Genomic DNA, 22,830 nt, shown 5'->3' with positions numbered 1-22,830 from the left:
CCTTTGCTCTGAGCATCAGAGTGCCACTGCAGCTGCCTTACCCTGTAGTAATCAGTGCTGTAGACATCTCTCGACATGCCAAAGTCTCCAATCTTCACCAGCAGGTTGGCTCCAACCAAGCAGTTCCTGGTGGCCAGGTCTCTGTGGACAAAGTGCTGGGAGGCAAGGTACACCATTCCAGAGGCGATCTGGCTGGCGATGTGCAGCATCTGGGAGAGCCCCAGCTCCCCTTTGGCTTGCCGGGGCTGCCCGTCCACCAGGATCATGGCATCTGGGCCGTGGGCCCTAGAGGGAGGGACAAGCACAGAGCACAGAGTTGGGTCTCAGAAGTGACCAGGAGACAGGAATCCCTCACAGTCACTGCTCTTGCTGCATGGGGACCAGCCCCCAGCTCTGCACTGTGAGGATGGACACACAGCTCCAGTGGAAAGGAAGAGAGAAAGGCTTAAGGAAAAACAGGATTTGCTGGGGGAGTGGGTGCCATATATCCTTATCCTGCCCTGTCTACTGCACACAACCTCTTATGGCCTCAGATGGAGACAGACTGCCAGAACAGAGGGACCAATGGCTTGAGGCAGCATGGACACTCCTCTTTGGCAAGACCTTTGCAAAGCTAATGAGCCCCCAGATATTTACATTTGCTCCAGTTAATTCTTACACCATTGAGAACGCCCTAGCAGCAGAGATACCACCCCCTTTTCTTCCAAAGCTGCTGTGTTTCTGCTACCTAATCTCTTTATCAATCCCCAACAGTCTCCTTTCTTTTCCCCATATCACCAACAAGCCACTCCCTGATCAATGCCAATGCAGTCAGAGATCACAGAAAATGTTTCAGAGGAACATCAGCAGCTTTATCCCTGTAAAACCCCTTTTATGTCCTGAGCTGTCCCAGAGGTAACACAGGTGCTGTGAATGTGGCAGCATGAGCACAGGTGCAAAGTTTAGCCCTGGATGTCAGCAGGTGCAGAGAACACTCTGGGCAACAAAAGGAAATATTTTGCTGAACCAAGTGCATCGTAAATGCAGGACTTCAGGTCAGTCTTATTCCTGTCCTGTCCCTTTTTTGTCCCCTTCTTTTCTCTGTGCCAAGCTTTTCTGTCGTGCTCTCTCTGTGATGCTTCTTCCCCTGGCAGAGCTCACCCTGTGGTAACCTGTGTGAAGGTGGAATAACAAAAGCCCTCATATTTAGGGAAATGCAAGAGATGCTGCTATGACCTGCCTCCTCATGACTAACACACAGCACAGCAAATCCTCTGAGGCTTTCATACTGTTCTCTTTGAGATGATGCTTGGTGTGTCCTATATAGTACTTGTCTCTCTCTCCCTTCTTCTCTCCTTTTCTGCATCCCAAATGGTTAAAATCCAGAAGAAAGAAGAATCAGCACATTTATGAGATGAACACAGATATTAGGATAGGAAGGATATTAGTACATTTAGTTATGTCAAGAATGCTATAGAGAATATTAGAAGGGTATGCCCATCTTTCTTTGAGGAAAGGAGTTTAAACAGAGAGGCCATAAAATTGGGTGGATTCCCTGTTAAAGGACAGTTGTAGTTTTTTTCCATTATGAATTGATGGGGGCTTTGGGGGAGAAAAAAAGTCACCATTCTAGCTTCCTCTTCTAAAATTCCTCTTCTGTCCCACAACAGTCCGACTGTGGTGCTGCTTCACAGGAAGGTGAACACAGAACTCTGCAAGTTTTCTAACAAAGCCTATTGCCTGTCTGAGCTAACAGCAAATGGCAACTCTGCAAACTGCAGAGTGGGTCTGTATTGGCAATGTGCTGTTTTCCCTACTTCAAAACTGCTGCTGACCCGACAGGAAGCAAAAGCTGGAAAACCAGAAAGGAAAAGGGGGAGGTGATGGACACCCTTAGTGAGCAGAGAGGGATGTGGTCACTGCAGACCCCGAGGCAGTGGGGGGTTGTGCCAGGAACACCCAGCCTTGCCCCCACCCAACCTGTGGGCAGAAACACCATTCCTAGGGATACTCCCTGGAAGCTCATGCCCGTATTTCTCCATGACAAAACCTCTTCTATCATATTTTCTGAGGCAGCACCCTGGTGCAGACAGCAGAGTCTGTTGTGGCAACACCAGCGTGGTGGCCCTGGAGGCACGTGCCAGCCCAGCACGTGCCACCACTAACCCAGCCCATACCTGCTGATCCTGGTGCTTCCCTTTGCCACACCAGCTAATGTTTCAGGCCACTAAAACTCCCTGTTCTCTGGGAAGCACACAAAGGTCTAACAACACTGAGGGGAATTTATTTATTGTGCTTTTTTTCTAGGGAACTGGGTCTAAAGTGAGCCTCTTCCATTTTACTGCTTTTCCAATTTCTGCAGTTAAACTAGGAAAAGTCCATCTGAGCCTCTTACAGACTCCCAGTGTCCCTGCCCTCCAGTGTCTGGGAGTCACTGTCTCTGCTGTGAGCTGGGTGAATTATTCCATTATTAAATCTGCTGCTTGCTGAGGGATTCCAAGCAGCTCTGCATCATTCCCCACCTGCAGACACCTTCCCTGAGAAAGCCCAAACTCTCTTTCCATATGACCCCTTAGGCATTTTGAGTGCCTCTTTGCAGGGTCTAAGCTCCCTTGTCCCCAAAGCCATCCTCCTTCGGGACACAAAGGGTATTTTCACTGCCTACCACATTCCAGCATGCAGGGGAAGGAGCACGTAACTGCTTTTTCCAAGGCTGCACAGGAAGGAGAAGCTGGCAGCTAAACACAGCTGGAAGATGAGAAGCTGCAATCCCAGGGACCACACACCTGGAAAAGTTTCTTTTCCTTCATAAAGGCCAAAGATAATACAACAAGCTTTCCTTTCCAGTGAGGCTGGAGATTAATTTCATCAGGCATGAGTGTTTCTCAGATGTGTCCCAAGAAGGGGTTGGGACATGGGAATCAAGGTTCCATGGCTCCAGCATGATTTTAGCCTTAGGAACACATTGCTGAGTGAAGCAATTCCATCAGGCATTGGCAGTGGGCACAAGACATCTTCCTGAGACACTGAGAGCCTGTTTTGTGCAATACTCTTTGGGAGGTCAACTGGAGCAGTGAGAGAGGTTGTTCCTCAGCTGTAATACCTGAATCCTCTAAGGGAATAAGGTTGCTGGCTCTGCCAGGGAAAAGGACAGGTCAATTTTGAGTTCTTCTTTGTGAAGCACTTGAAGAACAGCATCTCTCGCCCTCTTTTTCAGACTGCCTGCCTTTGGTCACAAGGCTGAGGCATTGTCCTCAACACTGCATCACCAGTCTGGGCTAAAACACTCTTCCAGCCTAGCTCATGGTTTCATGCTGGTGGCAGAGTTCAACCTGCTGCTGCTGGGAGTTTGCTGAACCCTCCAGGTACCAAAAAACAGGGTCCCAGGTAACCAAGGCTGCTCCCCCTTGAATTTGGGTCTGAGGAGCTCTGTAAGTCCAACAGCCTTCACTCGTCCTACTTTGACAAAGATATCTTGGATCTATCCAGAGCTTGAGACAGGGACTGAGCTATAAAATCCTCTTCAATCTACCCACAGCTATACCAAAATGAGGTTGAAAATCAATGCAGGAATGTTCCCAGCTCACCCACTGACCTGTGAATGCCCCAAAGAAGTTGGAGACAGGTTGACACTACTAGGCAGAGGAAAGAAGAAATCTTTAGGATCCTTCCTTATATTCTTCTGTGTGGGTGATTGCTTAGAAGTGAAAACCTCAGGGAAAAACTTGTGTTTCCTGGTCAGAAACTGTGTTGGTAGAAAAATACTCAGTGAGTGTATCCCAACCCCAGATCTAGACCTGCCATGCACAAGATTCTTGTTCCTCCTGCAATCATATTCACACTTAGCAGTCAAAACAGGAAAATATCAAGGGTCCAATTTTCTAAATATTGGAAAATAAAACTACTAATTATTTCAAGAGGTAAGTACCACTCCACTCGCACGCAGGTTTCAGAGTGGAATTTCTGTTTTCTGGCAGAAGAGCACCATAAACATCCTCCCACAGCTGCTCCCTGGCCCTTGCTGCTGGAGGATACAGAGCACACAAATTATCTGCCTCAGGCTAATGAAATGGTTGAATGATGATGGGGGGCACTGGGGGCTCTGGCAATTTGCATCTCTCTAGAGATAGAAAAGGTAATTACAGCACTTCTTCAGGCCCTGCCTGACTTCATGAGTGGCCTGGTGGCACAGGTTAGGGACCAGGGGTGAGGGGTGGACCCCACAGGCACTGCCTGAGACTCCTCCAACATTTCTCAGGTCTTTTCTGAATGCAGAAGTGAGAACCAGCAAAGGCCCAGGACACAAATCAGATCAAGGACTTGAGCATCAACAAATTTCTCATAGGAATATTTTGGTTCTTGTGCTGTTGAAGCAGGAGCTCTGTCTGAGGGGACTGTGGCAAGTGGCCTTCCTGCTTCAGCAGGACATGGCTTTGCTGGGCATGCAGGACTCAGAGCTGCTGACAGCTGTGGCTCCATGTCCTCCATCCCCACAGGGCAGAGAAGGATCACAACCAAACTTCCTGCAGCTTCAAATTTGTTGAGTGGGAGAAGACAACCCTGGTTTCCACAGCTCCTGAGATTACCTAAGAGAAATGTTGAGATAGGGCTACTAAAGCCCTAAATCTGGTGAGCACCATCATCTCCTCCAAGCTGTCCTTGGAACAACCATCTCTCACTACTCAGTGTTGCATTTTGGCTATAGGAGAGCGGTGAAAAGGATAATGCAACATAGTTCCTTGTGTAATGGAGAAGCAAAAGAGAGATTTAAAGAAACACTGCACTTATATATAGGGTAGTTCATGCAAAACAGAATAGAAAGGACTCATTGGTCCAAGAAGGCAACACCTCTTTGAAAACATGCTTTATGAAAATATCACGAGACACTCACACAGCTCTCACCCGCCCTGCAGGTGTTTAACCATTGTTATCATTTCTTGTCCTCGAGCAGCCTGGGAAAGGCTGCTTCCTTGGTGCCCAGTAGTATCCTGATGACAACTCAGCCCACTGAATCGTGACACCAAACAGCCCCACAGCAGCCCCCGTGCCCTCAGCCCCACACACCTGAGGAATTTGTTGAGGTCGCCGTGCTTCATGTACTCGAAGACCATGATGAGCGGGTCGCCGTCGCCGCACACGCCGTAGAACTTGACGATGTGTTCGTGCTGCAGGTTGGTGAGCAGCTCTGCCTCCCGCTGGAAATCCTTGCGGGCTGCCAGCGTGGGGTCCTTCAGGGCCTGGGGCAGGGGATGCAGACACAGAGTGGGCTCAGGTGGGGGGAAAGCCAGAGCAGCATCGTGGGGAGTGATGAGCAAGGGAGGGAAGAGGAGCACTGGCCCAGTTGTGCTGGGAGGGCTGGTGGCACCAGCTTAGTGTGTTGTTCCTGTAGTTACTGTCCCAGTGGGTTCCCAACTCATTTCCTAGGAGCAGCAAACATGCCTCAGAGGGTAATAGCTTCCAATTATTCCCAGCTTGGGTAGAATTTATACTGGTGACCTAGGGGTGAATGGCTTCATATCTCATTATTATTAAATTCCTGAGCCAGCCAGTCCTTGCTATCTGTCTTTTATTTTGAAATAGCTGACTACACTGCCTTTATTCAGAAGATGGATTTGCCTGGCTGTGCAGTTATTGTGTGGATTTTTCAAACTGCCTCTGAAGAAGGACACTGTCAAGTCTTTTCTCATAATTTTTAAAATCATGTTTTTATTCCCTGCTGTTTATAACAGCTCCCCTGGCAGACTGATGCTGAAATCAGTATCCTTATTGAGAAATCTCATCTCCCACAATTTGAGGATCCCACTTTCCACTGCAAGACAGCTTGCAGGCTTCAGGTGGTGTGCACCAGCCCAACATTGCAGAGTTGCCATGAGGATGTTGCTGTGGCTGTAGCTGATGATACAGGAGGGTTCTCCAGGGTTGGGTTCTGGCTTGTCTGTGCATTATTGTGCAGTTGCATTGGAGAGTTAGTTTGAAAGCAGCTTGTTGTCATCTCAGGATATCAAGGGAGGAACTTGGTGAAAAAGTTTAAGTCTAAATCATTTGACAAGATGAAATGGCCACAAGAATCAGAACAATATTTTCAAACATTTAAGAAAATGAAGAGGCTGGTTTTGAATTACTGGTTCTGCATCATATTCTCTGCATCCTCCACATGCCAGGACTGTTTAGGATCAATTCTGACTTTGGCTGTGCAGCCCAACAGGAGATGGAAAGGACTTAAGTTCTGAGAAGGACTCAAGGAAACTTGTTTCACTTATCCTGTGTCAGTCTGATGTGCACCAGTTCCCCTTTAGTGGTGGGGAACACTGGGCAGCTCTTCCCTTACCTACACACAAACAGGCCTGTCCCCTTTCCCTGTGCCTTGAATCTGCCCATGCAGACAGCAGAGGAGGCCTTAGCAGCTGCAGGCTGCACTTTCTGTGCAAAGAGGGATGCTAAATATCAGAAAGCTGTGCATGGAGGATGGGGCCCAGCACTGGGCTGGCCCATGGTGCTGCTGGCTCTGGAGACTCCTCCAGAGAAGGTGCTTTTTCCCTTGGAGCAGACCTGCTGTGAGGCTTTTCCCCAAGCCTTAGGACACTCATCTGAGTCTGCCCCCAAACTGCTATTCACATGGCATAAATCTATTTTAATTCTTTGCCCTTTGGGATAGCTTGACTGGAGATATTTAGATGAATGTTAGTTACATGGTGCAGATGGCAAAGCATCCATCCTTATCTCAGGCACCCAATTACTTTTAGTCATTTAATACCTTCATAATGTTGATGCCACCATATTTTTCTGCAGGAAAATAGTCCCTTCCCCCATCACTCTTTTCTCCCCTTTTTTCCTGTGGTTGCACATAATATTTCAAGCTGCAGTGAGTTTAGGTTTCATCTCCTTCACACACAATCATTTTTATAAGGTGTTAAGATTGTAAGCTCATTGATATCACACACCAAAAAAAAGTTATTAATCCCCTCCCCATTACTAAGGTTGCACAGCCAAGCATTTAGAAATGAGGGAGCTGGAAGGGATTGAACAGGGAAAGAAGACCAGGACCAAAGAAAGAGAAGGGATGTCTCAGTAAAATCAGTGAATGCCTCTCCCAGGAAGGTTTGGGGTGGATTTTTTTGATGCCTCCATCCACATTTTTTTCTGCCACAATTCCTCCATAACTTCTGGCAAGTCCCTGAGCAGGTTGCAGCTGTCATCATGAAGTATGATGATTTTCCAGCATGAAGTATGAAGATTTTCCAGTATTACCTGGAAAATCCCCCTTATGCAGCATCAGGGCCAGGTCTCCACAAGAACCATGTGTTTATTGCTGCAGCAGGGCTCACTCTGAGTCAGGTACCTGCTGTCCATGCAGCTGGAGAGAGAGGTCAGTAATTCCATCCTTCACATAAAGCAGTTCTCTTCAGCTCAGTTTTCCCACTTCTGCATCTGCCCTCTTCAAAAGGGGATGACACAAGCCCAGGAACTTGCTGGGAGGCTGTGAAAATGGGTGCACTCACATCTAGAGAGGTTCCAGCACAGAAGTGATCCCCACAATGGAGCAGCCACAGAGAAATGAAAAATGAGGTGTTCAGAGGACATGCCCTGAACACAACCCCTCCAGCATTTCTAGTACTTGACTTTGTCACCTTAACACTCTGCTGGATATAGTGTTTGTGCATTTCTTGGGATGCTTTTAGAAGCAAGCTGAATAAAACAGGAAGCTTGTCCATGCCTTCACATCAAAACTCAGTTTATCTGCAGGGCTGCAACCTTTAGATCTGCTAAAAATCTGAGTCCATTTAAGTGGAAGAGCAGCACAGCCCCTTCCTTTGGGCTGGGAGAGAGTCCCTGAGAGCAGGGCAGAGGCAGGCTCTGGGCTCTGGACTCAGCTGTCCTTCACCAGGGTGTCCTGGCTGCAGTGACTGGGGAGGTGGTTCTCAGCCTCACTTGGGGGCATGAGATCTTCAGGAATTGCAGCCAAATCTCAACTTAATATGCAAAGCCTTTATTCCTGTCTTTTTCTTTTTTTTTTTTTCCCCTCAGATTTATAACGTGGCCCAAATTAGAGGGATTTTTTTCCCTGCCACTCCCAGAGCTGGCGAGAAGCCAGATTCCAGGGCCCTGCTCCAGAGCTGGAGCTGTGTGATCTTGCAGGATGAAAGGCACTCTGGAGATGTAAGCTCATAGTAGCAATTAACAGAAACAAGCTCAGATGCTGTTTCTGCCTACATGCAAATGAAACTCTGAAGAGACTCGAGAGCCAGGCTTGCTGAGGGATGGCTGACACTGACAGGCAGGTACCAACCCTGTAATCAAACAATTAATCATGTGGGTGTCTTCATGTCCTCGGCTTTAACCAGTCTCAGAGGTGAAAGGTGCAATCTTGCACTTCACTGCTGGAGCAAAAGGGGACATCTGAGCTAAAAAAAAAGGTTTGAGCTGCCAATGTTTAGAACAAGTCACAAGTAACTGGATGCCTCCAGCACTTTGGAGAGAGAGTGCTGGAACCTTTTTCCCTGTAGAGCATCAGTTCAAATGCAGACCTTGTTCCATGGAGCTGGGACATTGTTTAAATCCAAGGGATTAAACTGTCTCTGCCAACTGGTGCCACTCAAGAGGAGAGCACAGCTCTGCTCTGAGTGTTCTCCTCTGCCCAGAGCCACACTGACGGGGCACAGCTCCCACGAGGAATATCACAAGGATGCAAGCAGCACAGCACAAGCCAAGCTGAACTCATGCTGGCTTAAAATACCCCAAACAGGAGCAACCTGTGGCTAGGCAGGCAGGAGCAGAGTGGAGCTGAGCCGAGCTGCTTTGCCCATCTTGCAGCAAATTGATCCCAGAAAACTGGCTCATCATGCTTAGCTTTCATTGCTCATTTTTGCTGAGGCCTTTTTATGTTTCAGCTCCTGCATGTTACACAAAAAGACAGAATCCAGAAGGAGCAGGGCTGCTGGAGGGAGGAGGATCCCCACTGCTGCTCAGGGCTTCCAGAGCAGCCTCTCCTCCCTGTCTGTGTGCTGGTGTCAGCAGGAAGGGAGGCTTTGGCACTGCTGAGAACAGACAACCTTGAGCGAAACACTGAAACTTTGTGTGACTAAGTGGATTTACCACAACCTCCGGCATCAGATAAATCTCCAGCCCTGGCCCCAGCCCTCCCTTTCCCACACAGGCTCAGGCAGTCTCGCTTCACTGGCCAGCCCCTGCCACTTGCCCTTGGGATTTACCTTCACTGCCACCAGCATTTTGTCGTTGGTGGGGCTGAGGTTGTAACACTCGGCCAAGAACACCTTCCCAAAGGCACCTTCTCCCAGCTCCCTCTTCAGGACGATGTCTCTCCTCTTGATATGCTGGACATCTGTTGGAGGGAGGGGAGGCAGAGGGAGAGGGTTGAGGGAAGAATGAATCAGGGTTAATTCAGTGAATGGAAAACAACTAATTCAATTTTCTTGCAAGCTGCAAGGGAACTGAAATTGCTTCGCAAAAAAAATATCTGCAGGGATCTTTCTACCCAGCCACAGAAGGCAGCCATCTCTGTGATGGAGTTAGCCTCATGCAAAACATCTGTGAGGAAAGTACTTGAGGTTTATCAGTTCTCATGACAAGCTCGTGGCAAGCTTGTCCTCAGGGAGAGGAACCTTCGGGGCAAATTCTGCTACAAAGACATGAATCTCTATCGAATGATCCTGGGAATAATCCATCTCCTGTGAGGTGTAGCAAAGGTCACATCCTCCAGTGAAAGGCCAGGTGAGATTAGAAGGTCCTGTTGAGTTTTGCATTTCAACTGGGCTTAGCTTAAGCTCAAACAAGACTGATTTTTGAGGCTGAAGCCTGGCAAGTCCAAGCATTCCTGGGAGGAGGAGGAGTGACCCCCATGCTCCTCAGGGCATTAGCAGGAGCTGGCTGGAAATGCTGAGTACTGCCCCTGACCCTGCAGCCTTCCTGTACACGACTGCTCCCTCAGAAAGAAGGTCATCCCAGGCTGCCATCACTGGCACAACAGATGAACTGAACCCATTAGTTTCAATGATCCTTCCCACTGACATTTAGGACAGAGAGGACTGACAGAGAATAGCAACCGAGGGCTCAGGAAGAATCACAGGAGCAGTAGGTTTTAATTTACCAGAGGTACAGAGGCCAATGAAAATTGGTTTGCTCAGCTAACAGGTCATTCCTAAGGATTAAATCTGCCCAGACTCCAGGCACCTACAGGGGCAGGTAAGTGACTATGGGATATCCACGGACTCTGTGTCAGGATTAAATGTCACAGGTTGCTGGAAGAACTTGCCCTCTTCTGAGGACAACACTAAGGCTCAGCAAGCCTCTAAGCACCCCTAGAACTCCTCAGCAATAAAAAAAAAGGGTTTTTTAAATGATTGGAATGAACTGTGGAAGCAGCTAGAGATGCACAGCCACCAGAGCATTTCACCTCTGTGAACTGTCCTTTGGGGGAGCTTTCCATCACCCTTGAGATCTGTGGCAGCACAAACCACTCCCAGCTTCAGCCTGATGGCCATGGCAGGCCAGTGGAGACCTGAGCACTCTGCTCCAGCAAAAGCTGATGTATGAGAGGTCTCCTCAAGCAGAGGCATTACTCTTTCCGCTACTATGGGATGTTCATAACCCTGAATCTATTTGCTCATAAATTGGACCACTTTTGGGCCTTTTCCATCTCCTGCTCGTGCCATAGGAGCTGTAAAGGTATGTGTCCCTTAGATTAGGTGCATTTCCCTTGGGGCACTGCAGAGGAAGGAGGTGGAAGTGACTAACTGGGTTTCAGACTGGCTGCAGGGACACATCACAATCTGCCACTAGCATGCACCTGTATCAACCTGAGGGCTGCCAACAACAACACAGGCACCACCTAATGCATCAAAAAGCCAATGGAAGGCAAGCATCCTAATGGCTTTCATGCAATTAAGCTTTTTAATTAAGAGGCAAGTTTATGGAGCTGCCATCTCTGGGCCCTTGGCTTGCTTGGGAAGATGGATGCTGCGAGATTGCACAAGCAATGGGCCTTGTAATGAAAGACACCTCTCTGGGAATTCTCATTGACCTTTCTTAATTGTTCAATAGGCTGAAAACTGTTTCTTACTGATATTAATAATATTAGTGACATTAAGGCACAGGTTGGTAGGCACATCCAAAATTACTTTGGTTTTAAACCTGCAGCACCAGCCAGAGAGAAAAGTCACATGAGGACTTTGCCTTCTCCACCTGGTTTAAGGAGTACCTTGAGAAATCTGAGATAAAACGTGTTGAAATGTAAAGTGATGCACTTTGGTGAGGAAACCCCTAATATAAGAAAAGCTCAAATGGTACCAATTTACTTAATAGAGTAGAGGAAATGGGGTTTACCTTCTTAGTCTTGGCAAGCATTTCTATAGCACTCATCACTACATTACCTTGGTCTTACTGTATTGACAAACCACGTATTTGCATCCTTGGTTTCTCAAACAGCAGCAATCAAGAAAGCTGTGGGGAATGATCTTGTAGTAAGAGGAGCCCAAGGATATTTTTAAAAACTCAGAAATGTAGCAATTGCAATCAGACTGTCTCATTTGGTGTGAGAGGAATTTAAAAATGAAACAGTCTCCGAAAAACCAGCAATACTATTTAAATTTTTTTACACTTCTGATGAGTTACACCATGAGAACTGAGACAAACCTCTCTTGCTATATTCTCCAGGGTCTTGCCCACAACTTTCAGCTCCCAATTTTTCCTCCCAACAACATCTTAATAAATTATTAGGAATTTCTGAGAGCTGGCATCCAGACTATGTAATTATGTCTCTACATTATTAAAATAATATCCCATCTGTCTTTGAGACCAGATTTTACAGCTAGTTTTTAAGAGTCACCTGAGAAGTTTCAGGGAAAATTTATATGAAGAATTAAATGTGGTATTGTGGCAGACAGAATTGAATTGAGGAAGAAGCAATCCTTTTGCAGTAGTGGACGTGTGTAGCACTGTTGGATTTAAAGTTAACTTGGGTGGTTATAAAAATAAAAGAGTCATGAAGTTAAGTAGTTTGACAGCAACCGGACAATCTTAATGTTGAATCAGAAAAGTACATTTGCTGATCACAATTTCTCTCAACCTCAAATAGCCATAAATTTTCTTCATAGTATTTTAGGCACAAATGGAATAAGAAGTGAGTTATAACAAATTGCTTTTCCACATGCTAGAGGCCTAAAGTAGTGAATTTAGATCAAATTCTTCCCTTAGTGGTGAGATTAGCACTGTGATTAATTCTACCCCGCTATAAAATACAGGCTTTGACCATAAAGCAGTGACAAAGCCCGTGGCACAATGTGGCTGGAGTGTTGCTGTGCTCACCTCGCACCTCTGTGCTCACCTGTCCTGCTGTAACTCATGAGGAAGGCCAAATAGCCATGAAAGATGCTGTGCTGCAAGGGCACCTCAGAGGTTCATCTGCATAAATCTGTTTACCTCCTCCTGGAGGAAGCTGAGCCCCGTCTGACAAACAGCTGGTGTTTATTTGTTTTAGGCAGGCAGTGCTGTGCTAATCTGTCTCGGCTGCGTTGCAGTCAGCCCTGTAGACAAGGTGTATGCAAACTGCCTCTCCCTAAGCACCACTCTTTTTATTTTTTTTCCTCCCCATGTACCATTAACTTATAAAAACAAGACAACAAGACAATTCATAAGAAGATCCTGTGCAGAAGCCACAGCAAGACCTGACAGGGAAATAAGCAGAATTGACAGCATGATGTGAACTCATTCAAAGCCATGCTGTACCTACAGGAGGGATGTGAGTGCCTGACTAAAGTAATTCCACTTTACAATGAAACATCTTCCAGTCCTTGTTTTGGGATCATGTTGTTTCTTCATGACACAGAGGAAAAGTTGGGCAGATTCCCCACCTTCCTTCTTGTGCATCAAGATTGAACACGCAGAGAAGGTGTTTCAAACTTTTGCCTTCACTGTTGCTCTGAAGAGCCCATTAATCACGTCAGAAAGCACCTGACTGCAGCTGGTTGGAAATGGCCCATGAGCTCAGTGATGGCAGCATGGGGGTAAGTTAGAGCATTAACAACAGTAGGTCTGGGACCCACTTTTACACATAGCCTGCAAAGCAGAAAGTTTCCTTTTCTCTGGAAAAGCCAAGGCAGAAGGGTAGCAGCTTTGGATCTGCAAAAGGATCTTTACCTAACCACCTATGAACCTTTTGCTGGACAGCTGACTTGATCTGTGCTTGAATTTAGTCAAAAAATGTCTGTCTAAAAGCAGAAACTTTTTCCTCCCCATCACTTTCTCCCATATGTCCTTAGTTCTGTCTTGGTTTGTTTCCTCGAGACAATCACCTTCTAGTTTGCTGAACTTGTGGACCTAACACAGCCATGGGATACTGGGGAAGAAGAAGAGGGAACAAGATTAATTTTGCTTTTCTCATACATCAATCTACCATGTCCCAATGGGTCACTTCTGCACTGGCCCTTGTGATACAGCCTGGAAAAATCAGAACTTTTCCCCTTGCATCACTGATTCAATGATTCTTCTCCCATCTTTTACTCTCATATTGCAGAGTCTCTCTATCTTATGGCAAAGTCATGGCAAAAAGACCCCGACTTAACCTCCAAATTCCAGGCAGAGCATATGGAGCTGGTAATAGACTGTGTGCAATGAAAACACCTTGTTTTGAATAACCACCACTTTTCAATCACATGAGCAGATATCGGGAAGTTGTATGAGCACATTTCATGAATCTAATTTTCCAATTACTGTCTCATTTCTAAATCAGTCCTGGGCATCAGATGAAGAAGAGATGGGTTCAGTGACACTGCAAATTCTGCATTTCAAATTCCTCTCACAACCAGCATCTTTAAAACCACGGTTTGCTAATACTCTTGAAACCTGGATGCACATGATTGTGTTTGGACACAGATGACTACAGTGGGAGGAAAATGGACAAATCAATTTCCAAACAGAGTAAACCATGAGCAGTGCCATTACTTAAGTTAGAGCAAACTGCAAAACTACTAATGCTGGATCATTTACACGAGCTCAACTTCAATTGTTAAATTAATTAACTTCAATTAATTCTTCACATCTTCTTTCAAACTTCCAAACAGCAAGCAGTCTGTCTTCTTGTATTTCTAGTGGGTTTCCCTGAGCCTGGACTATTAATTCACAGCCAACCTGTAGCTTGCTGATGGAATAGAACAAAATTACAGACACTTCCCCTTTTACTTTTGCTGCCCTCTTTATCAGAAGATTTCCTCTTCTAGCCTAGAAAAGACCAATATCAATTTTCTATAAATTTTTCTTCCCACTTCACATATGACCCTGTTTTCCCTAAGGGCAGGTAGGTCCTTTCCTGCACCTCTCCATCATCCTCCCTTTGTTTTCCACATCATGGCATTTCTTCTCTCTTTTTCTTCTTCTCGATTTTTTGCCCCTCTTGTTGTTCAAGCTCTGTTTTAGAACTGACTTATTTTAGATCTGTTTCTAGGGTATTGTGATTTGGGTCTGATCCTGGGCTCTTTGTAGATATGGTCTTGATTTTCACAAGCTTCTAAAGCCTCATTTGCATCAACAGTGCTTTATAAATGATAACAACAATGACATTTTTCAGCAGTGGCTGAGTCATTTGCTGTAACAACTAATTTATGCCAAAGAATTGTCTCTTCTCTTTCTACATAAGTTGTCCACAAAAAGGTAGCAAAGTTCTCACTTAGTCAATGTGATTCATTCATTTCTTCCTTGACACTGCTGGAACAACTCCTGTGAATAAATGCTGCACAGATCTGCTGCTCTGCCACAATTAAAATCAAATAAACAAAGCTTACAATTTACTCTGGAAATCTTGTCCCCACCACATGTAAGTACCAAGCAGAGAGCCCTTCATGTCAGGCAGTCAATCTCAGCCTGGATGGGAACCAAAGGTCTCGATGAGTTACACAATGTACCTGATCAGAGCAGGGTGTGCTTCAGGCAGGACCAGATCAAAAAGCCCTGCCACTGGAGGCCTGGCAAGGCATTCTCTCACAGATTTGTCTCATAGAGAGAGAGATAACACATAGGCAGGCTGCACAGAGACCGAGTCTCCCTCCTGACCCAGTGCAAATCCATCAAAGTCAATGGAGGATATTGATTTCAATCATGGACTGCTGTGAAGTACACATAAACAAAGGGAGAATCAGTCCCACATCATTTTAAAAAATGGAGACATAAACAGGCTGTTTCTTATCTCTGTCTGGACTCCAAGTAGGTAGCCCTTGACTTCTGGTGGCTTTTCTCCCAGCTGTGACATGAGCCACCTCTGGAAAGGGGCCCAGGTACACGTTCCAGCAGCTCGGCACGGTGCCCAGACACTGGTTCTGTGCCAGGTTCCTCTGTAAGGCATCCTTCAAGGACTTGGACTCAAAGAAGTTGTGATTATAAGCACCAAGCAGTTCTGACACAAATCATAGAGATTTATGTAAAGCATAATCTTTGTGATCTTGGTGGAGCAGCCACAGCCTTCAGCTCAGCTAGCGATCATCCTCTTTCACAAAGACCTTAAGAGAAAGCTGTTTTATGTTTCTGCAGTTCTTTTCATTTTCTTCCCATCTGCTTCATTCCTTGGGAGCAGCACAAGGCATGAGTGCAGATCCCAGGTGGGAAGGAGGCTTTATTGCTCAGCTGACCCAGCAGACCCAGAGCTAATGCACTACATGCTGCTAAATGGACCTTGGTAAAAAATAACAGGCCTTGACGCATTTAGCTGGACAATCTTGGCTAAAAGAATTATCCAGTTATACCAATCTACACCAGGAGTTAAAGTTCAGTGCAATCCAGCTCAGGAAAAAGGAGAGCAGCAATCTCTGCATGCCAGATCTCTGATGCTTTGGAAATAGCTGGCATCCACCATTTCCAAGCATACCTCTGGCAATCAGGACATCACCAGCTCCTCTGGCTTTTGCTGCTGCAGCAGCAGAGGGAGAGGAAGCCTTGACCCAAAGCACTGCCTTTCAGCTTCCAGCTGGCTCCAGCCAGCCCTGATTTGAGGGAGAGATGCTGCACACAGGGGTGTGATTTGCAGCTAATCCAGTGGCTGGATTAGCACCCTCTGAGCTGCAGCACCAGCTCCAAAAGCAGCCACACAGAGACCACTGACAACAACAGTGCACATGTACAGGCTCTTGGAGCTGAAGGGAAATGGAAAGGGAGTTTTTGTATGTGTGTGGGGTGTGTGTGTAAAAGAGCTGATAGAAAGGCAAAGCACAAGCACCCCTTAAACCAACAACTCATCAGAAGCAACTCCAGAGCCCGCCAGGCTCCCTCACCAAAACACCCTGACAACCACCTGGAAGCAGGTGACATTATCTGGTGTGACATACCTGCAAAGTTTCAACCCAAACCAAAACAAATTGTCATTTAATTCATGGAGAAAAAAACCCCATGAAAAATAGTAAAAATTAGAATGCACTTGGCACTATTCCACAACCGCTTTTTAAGCAAAAACTTCTTTCTCACTTTAAACCACCTGACATTCCTATAAAACAAAGCACAACTTCAAGCCCTTCTCATCCATTTCAGTCCCATAAATCTGAGTACAAACCACTTAGCAATTATTTTATGAAGAGAGAAATACAAAGTGTCCCACAGCTACTGGGTGCTGAGCAGTCTCAGCCAGGAAGCACAACATTGAATAGTCCTGCAGAATCAACTGTTATCCTGGGGAGACCTAAACAAGAGGAGATAAAGCAAGAGGAAAGATCCTGAGCATCACCCCCAGCCTGACAATGACCACAGCAGCAAATGAAAGAACCTTTCAGCACATCCATGCCTTGCACAGCAGTGGGCTCTTGCCTTTAAGTCAGAATCCACCTCCTTCTCTCCTGCAGATTTATGACTTTCTGGAATTACTCAAGCAAGAGTTCATATCAACAGGACCTTCCCTTGATCCAACAAGGTAAATCTTTTCACCTGAGCTGTTGTCAAAGGTTAAAATGTCCTTTAGTATGGAGACCTTGAAGACTTTACCAAAAGAAGCCCAGGCTCCCTGTGGCTGCCAGGGCTGGGGTTAGGCAGCAGGCAGTAAATGGGCTCCCAGTTCTGCCCCAACCAAGTCTCTGCCTCTGCTTAATCTGCTTGTGCTCCAGACACATGTCAAGATCCTCTCAGGTTAAGCCAGTCACTTCAGTCCCCCTTGCTACTGTCACCTGTACAAAGCCTGGGTTCACCCTGTGCTTGCCAATGGCTCTGCACGCACCAACTCCTCCTCAGCTGGCTCCCAGGGAAACACAAAACACTGCTGATGGGACCAAAACCTTACTAACATTCCAGGCAAAAGACTTAAAAACCATCTAATGATTCCCAGCATCATCTGCACCTTCTCAATTTCTGGCTGGAAGGACAAACTGCCTTTCCAGCTTCAGTAGCTTCTGTCTCACACATCCAGCACCAGCTTCTCATCCTGAGGGCACACTTAGGCTCTGCCTTTTCTACACAAGGGTTAGCAGACAGCTGACATCTTCTGAGGATGAAAACTAAGAATATCAAGACATGGGCAGAGGGGGAAAGGAGTGGGTTGCAGAGGTCCTTGCACTGGGTGAAATGCCCAAGAGCCCCACAACAACATATCACAAAAGGGATCTCACACAAAGCATTGTCCTCACCAACCCACAGACACACTCCAGCAGCTCTCAGAAACAGGGACTGGGATTCTTGGCAGGGTGGGAGGAAAAGGGAAAGAGAGAGGAGAAGGGAGTCTTTCTGGTGAGCATGTTTTCTTTCCACCAGCCAGGCCCCTAGGTCTCCTGCTGCCAAAGCACTCAGAATAAAACATTAATTCAATACCACACATTTAATTACACATTATTTGAAAGTGAATTTATTTAACAGAGGAAAATAGTCTTCAGAGAGCATCTGCCTCCTTCAGACTCATGTGTCTGCAGGGAGGGGGCTTGGAGAGGAGATAGGAGGCATAATGGTTTGTTTTACATCAGCAGCTATTGCTGTTCAGTTCATCCCCTCAAAAGAGGAGATTTTAAGGAGATAGAGTTGTGTTTTGCAGCAACTTACCAGCTGATTTGATTTTCCAGCTAGTTTTCACTTGATTGGAAAGAGCTGCTGCAGACAGATACCACTTGTCTTTCTGTTTTACTGTTTTTCCAAGAGAAAGGAAGGATTACTGGTGGAGGGTTGGAGGGGGACTGGCTGCCCCTCGAGGGACCACGTGCCAGTCAGATTTCAGGCTTAAGGCTTTAACAACACAGTAATCAGACACTCAACAGCATCCTATTGCCCTGATGGATAATCACAAGAAAGAGGGAAGTGTCTGGGTCTCAGCAGCAGCCTGGCAGCTCGGAGAATGTCTCCCAGCAGGAGCACAGGGCTTACTCCCCACCCCTGAGTCCCAGGGGCTCAGGGCTATGGACTGTCCCAGCCTGGGATCTGACTGCTGGCCCTGCCTGCTACAGCAGGGCTGGGCAGAACGGGCAGAACCAGAACCTGATTACAGCAGCACTGAAACCTCATGGTTCCACAGGCAGGGCTGCACTGCACACATGGCAGCAGAGTCCAGAGCCTCACATTTCCCAAACCACTGCACACATGGCAGCAGAGTCCAGAGCCTCACATTTCCACAGCCACAGCTGCACTGCACACATGGCAGCAGGCTCCAGCACTCACATTTCCCAAACCAGAGCTGCACACATAGCAGCAGGCTCCAAAACCTCACATTTCCCAAACCAGTGCACACATGGTGCAGGCTGCAGATCCTGGTGCAGGCAGCACCCTCCATGGCTGAGCTGCTGCAGGGCCAGAAATGAGTTCCTGGCCCTTTGAAGGAAGGAGTTTGCTCTCAGTGAGCTCAGCCTTGGCCTTTGCTGTGCTCTGGCTGCCCCACAGTGTCCCAGCAGGCAGATGCCACACAGAGCTGGCTTTACATGAGCCTTTCTCCCAGCCTCATCCCTGACTGGCTCTTCCTTACACTCCTTAATTTGGGAGCAGCACTGAAAATCTCCCTCATCTTTGCAACAGCCTTGATCAGACTGCATTCCCCCTCACCCCAAGCAGACCCAAAAGTGTGCCAGGCCCCACCTCTCCTCCCTCCAAAAGGTCCCAGCAGAGCTCAGCCCAGCCAGTCCTGACCCCCAGAGCAGGATGTGTCTGAAGACATCCCATGCTCAGTCATTGCCCTTTTTGGTCTCAGCAGCCAGATCTTGCTGGTGTCATTCCCATCCCAGCCATCAGCCTTTGTGCCATGCTGCAGCATGCTTGCACACCCATGCAGATATTGCAGCACAGGGTCACAGCATCAAGCTTTCCTTGTAATTTTAAGTATTTAAGGGGTTTTGATACTACTCTTTCGGTGTTGTTCAGTTGCTGCCCTGATTCACAGTTTGAAGGATTTAGCCCAAACCATAATTGGTAAAAAAATTCCAGATATATTGAATATGTTCTGGAAAATATGTGACTATTAGAAGGGTGGCACTAAAGAAAGAGATATGGTTTGGAAGTGGTTCAGACTAAAACTGATCTCCATTGCAAAATCCAGAACAAGAACTGACCCCAAAGTTGGGTGCAAAATGAAGAAGTATTTTTAGATAAAGTGTGGTTTCCTCCAGATGTGGAAGTGCATAAAGACTTTCAGAAAAATCTGTTGTGACAGAATTCCTGGACTGTCTCAAAGCAGAAAATTTGGTGAAAGGGCCTTGTGTTCTTCATTTTCCAGCTAGAGCTCCAGGCAGGTTGGAAGTGCTTCTGATTGTTGCCATCCTCACCATCATCACAAAGAAAAAAAGAAAATGACAATTTTGAAAGAATATTGCATCATCTCTCTTTTTTTTCTTTTTTAGGTGTCTGTAAACTCCAGGTAGTAATATCATTTCTTGCCCCATGCCCAATCATTTTCCCACCAACAACTTTGCCTGGTGGTCGTTAAACAAGAGGCTAATGCAGCCAAACCCACGGAACAAGAAAATTCCAGAAGTGAGGCCATACAGAGCAAAAACATGAGGTGCTGAAAGACAGATCTCAGGCTCCAGTTATGGTTTTTGTTAGAAAGTCTCTCTAGTTTGCCCAGTTTCCATCTCTCTCCTTCTTTCCCAACTCCCTCTCTTGCAGGACTGACACAGGAGGTGTTCTTATGTCTGTGGCTTGATGAGGTGTTCCCTCAGATTCACCTTTTCCTAACACCCCAAATGGACCTTGCTCTGTCTTAGTTTCTGCCTGAGGTTTCCTTGGCTTTCTCCCTGCTTGTTCTGTCTGCACATCCCTTTTTCCATCTCACCAGCTCCTCCTGCAGAAGGAAACCCCTGAAGGAGGAGTAATGTGAGACAGCTCTGCCTGCTGGGCTCTAAAATTACTGTGGTTTGGGTGATTTAGGCTATTGTTAAGAAGCAGCAAATTATGCAGAAAGGGATAAAGAGGAGGAGGATTGTACAAAGGAATTACTAATCTGATGGGGAGAGCAGCTGGTCCTCATCTAACCCTCCAGGTCTGTGCATGATTGTGCTCCTTTGGCCTGTGCCTGAGTCACAAGTAGGAATGAATTTTGTGCTGGTGCTCCTGTGAGGCTGCACACCAAGAGAAATCCACTTTTCCTGCAAGATTCCCCTTACTGTAGGAGAAAAAAAAGAGGAGGGTAACACCAGAGCAGCTCTGGATGAGAGAAAGGAGCCCACCAGCACCCTGAGTCCATCCTGCAGAAGAGGATCCCTGCAGGCAGCAGCTCAGCCATGCATTGACTCCAAAGCTGTTCCATGGTGGATCCAGCTTGTTTCCCAGGCACTGGCTGTGCAGAGGCACTGTCCAGCCAGCACCACCCTCCCCTGCTTGGCAGAAACAAACCTCCTTAGCAGTGAGGGGTGAACCTTGGGTTAGGCTCTGAAAATCCCTCATCACCAGGAGGTCAGCACTGTTTAAGGAACCCCATGTTCTTGTTAGAGCATCCTTCCCTCATGGCACTGCTTCACTCCTGCCCTTATTGTGGTTATAAAGGAGAATCCATCCTGGGTTATTGTCTCTGACACTCCCAGCATGGGGAGAACACAGGGTGATAAAACAAAATATATATATTTGTCCATTTTTCTATCTGTCATCCTTCAGCAATGTCTCACACCATTATGAGCCAGATGGTTGGAGTGAATTTTCACAAAATCCAGCACAAATTTCAGTGAGTGCAAGAGGGGGAAAATAAAAGAATTCTACAGTTTTCTCCTGTGGCCAAACATCAGTACCTGCACCAGAGGAAATATACCCAGTTAATTCTTCTTAAAAGCCCTGGTGAGACTCAAGAAAACATTCTGCAGTGCTGGTAGCCTCAGAAGACATGATTAATTACAGATGGTGAAAAGGTGCATGTTCAGCTTTAACTGAACTCTGTTTGAAGACTGGATGATTGTTAAGTTGGTATTCAAGGCACATGGGGAAGGCAACCTTCATCTACAAAACCAAGATATTGTATATATGTACTTTTTATATATATCATATATGGCTTAAATTTAAATGTGTATTGTGAAGTTCTTCAGCAAGAACATCCTGCTAGAGGAAAGGATCCAAATCAGCAAGATTACTAGGGAAGGTGGGCAAGAGTAATACTGTTTTTCAATTATCTGAGGATGCAGAGGCATAAAAAGAACCTCCCAAAGCTGGCAACAGCAATTTGAGAATGAATATATGTGGGTGATCTGCAGAGCAGAGTGGGGTATAATGGTAGAAAATCTTCAATACCTTTAGCTGTTTCTCCTCACTAGCCTAGGACACATCTCATTTCACCCAAAAATATCTTGAACAAGACTATATATGTTGCTTTCCTGAACTACCTTAATTGAAGGGCCAGCATCAGATATTGAGATGGTAACATGGCAAAATGAGAGGCCACTAATCCAATCCATCAATCTCCCTACAAATGCTGTCTCCTTATTGCAATCTGAGCTTGGAAAGTGACCCCAAATTCAGCTTGTATTGAAAAGGTCACCTTGAAGTCTTTTCTTTATCAATCAGAGTTTAAAGCAAGTCTCTTAACCTTTTCCCAGGGCAGAGATTTTTTTTAAGCAGGTAGTGGGAAAACCTACCCAGATCAATATCTGAGTGCATATGAGCACCCGGAGTTCAAAACTTCACTCAGACTTCTTGCATTTACAAAGCCAGGCTGCAATTCTCCTGCTAACAGAGCTCACATCAAGTCATTTGAGGTCTCCAAACTAGAACTGGAATTGTAGGGAGCAAAGAAAAAAAAATTGGGGAAAAAAAAAAGAATAATTACCAAGCTGTTAAAAATCACATTTTCATTTCTGGAAGGAGTTCAACAAACACAAAATTCCTACGCTGCCCAGTTTGCTTCATTTATCCTTTCTTAATGGATAGTGCTGTTTCTCTGTGGCATAAATTGCAGTGTCTCTCTAGGGATTCCTCTTCCAAACACATCCCAAATCTGGAGAGGCTCTGGGTGTGTTTGGGACCTGGAGCATAGTCAGTGCTGGTGAAAAATCCCTCAGTCCATGCTGCTACAGCAGGAAGGAGTCTGGCTCCCTCCTTCAGCATTTTCTTCCAGACCATTAGCAGACATCAAGAAAAACACAGGTGATTAACAGTGACTTCCAGGACACATCACTTTCTACCTATTTCCAATTGGAAACTCTTTTAGCAACAACTCTTTTCTGCCTCTTGCTCTTAGAGCAGATTTCTACACGGGCTCTTTGTTTTGTCAATGCATTTGTCAATGCTTCTACCCCTAGTCATTAATTTCAGATGCTGGTCCTTGTCACATACTTGTGGAACATCTCACTGTACTATATCCACTGAATTTCCCCCAGATATGGTGGCAGGGAGCTCCTCAGGAAATGCCAACAGATTAGTTGAGTGTGACCTCCCACTCCTTCAAGGCATGTTACTTTGACCTTCACAGAACATCAC

The 22,830-nt window shown here is 46.3% G+C and overlaps 1 protein-coding gene across 2 annotated transcripts in view; it reads right to left on the bottom strand.

Moving 5' to 3' along the window:
• NTRK3 (neurotrophic receptor tyrosine kinase 3) overlaps positions 1 to 22,830 on the bottom strand; it is a 203,200-nt gene that overhangs the window by 31,674 nt on the left and 148,696 nt on the right. For both annotated transcript variants that reach the window (XM_056499871.1, XM_056499872.1), the window contains exons 13-15: positions 9,189 to 9,319; positions 5,044 to 5,216; positions 42 to 285 (exon numbers count right to left, since the gene is read on the bottom strand). In XM_056499871.1, the coding sequence (XP_056355846.1) occupies positions 42 to 285; positions 5,044 to 5,216; positions 9,189 to 9,319 (548 nt within the window). The remainder of the gene's footprint in view (positions 1 to 41; positions 286 to 5,043; positions 5,217 to 9,188; positions 9,320 to 22,830) is intronic.

Source organism: Oenanthe melanoleuca, chromosome 10 (genome assembly GCF_029582105.1).
Source record: "Oenanthe melanoleuca isolate GR-GAL-2019-014 chromosome 10, OMel1.0, whole genome shotgun sequence".
Lineage (NCBI taxonomy): Eukaryota > Metazoa > Chordata > Aves > Passeriformes > Muscicapidae > Oenanthe > Oenanthe melanoleuca.
Note: the sequence above shows the minus strand (reverse complement) of the source record. Positions and strands in the feature narration are given on the sequence as shown.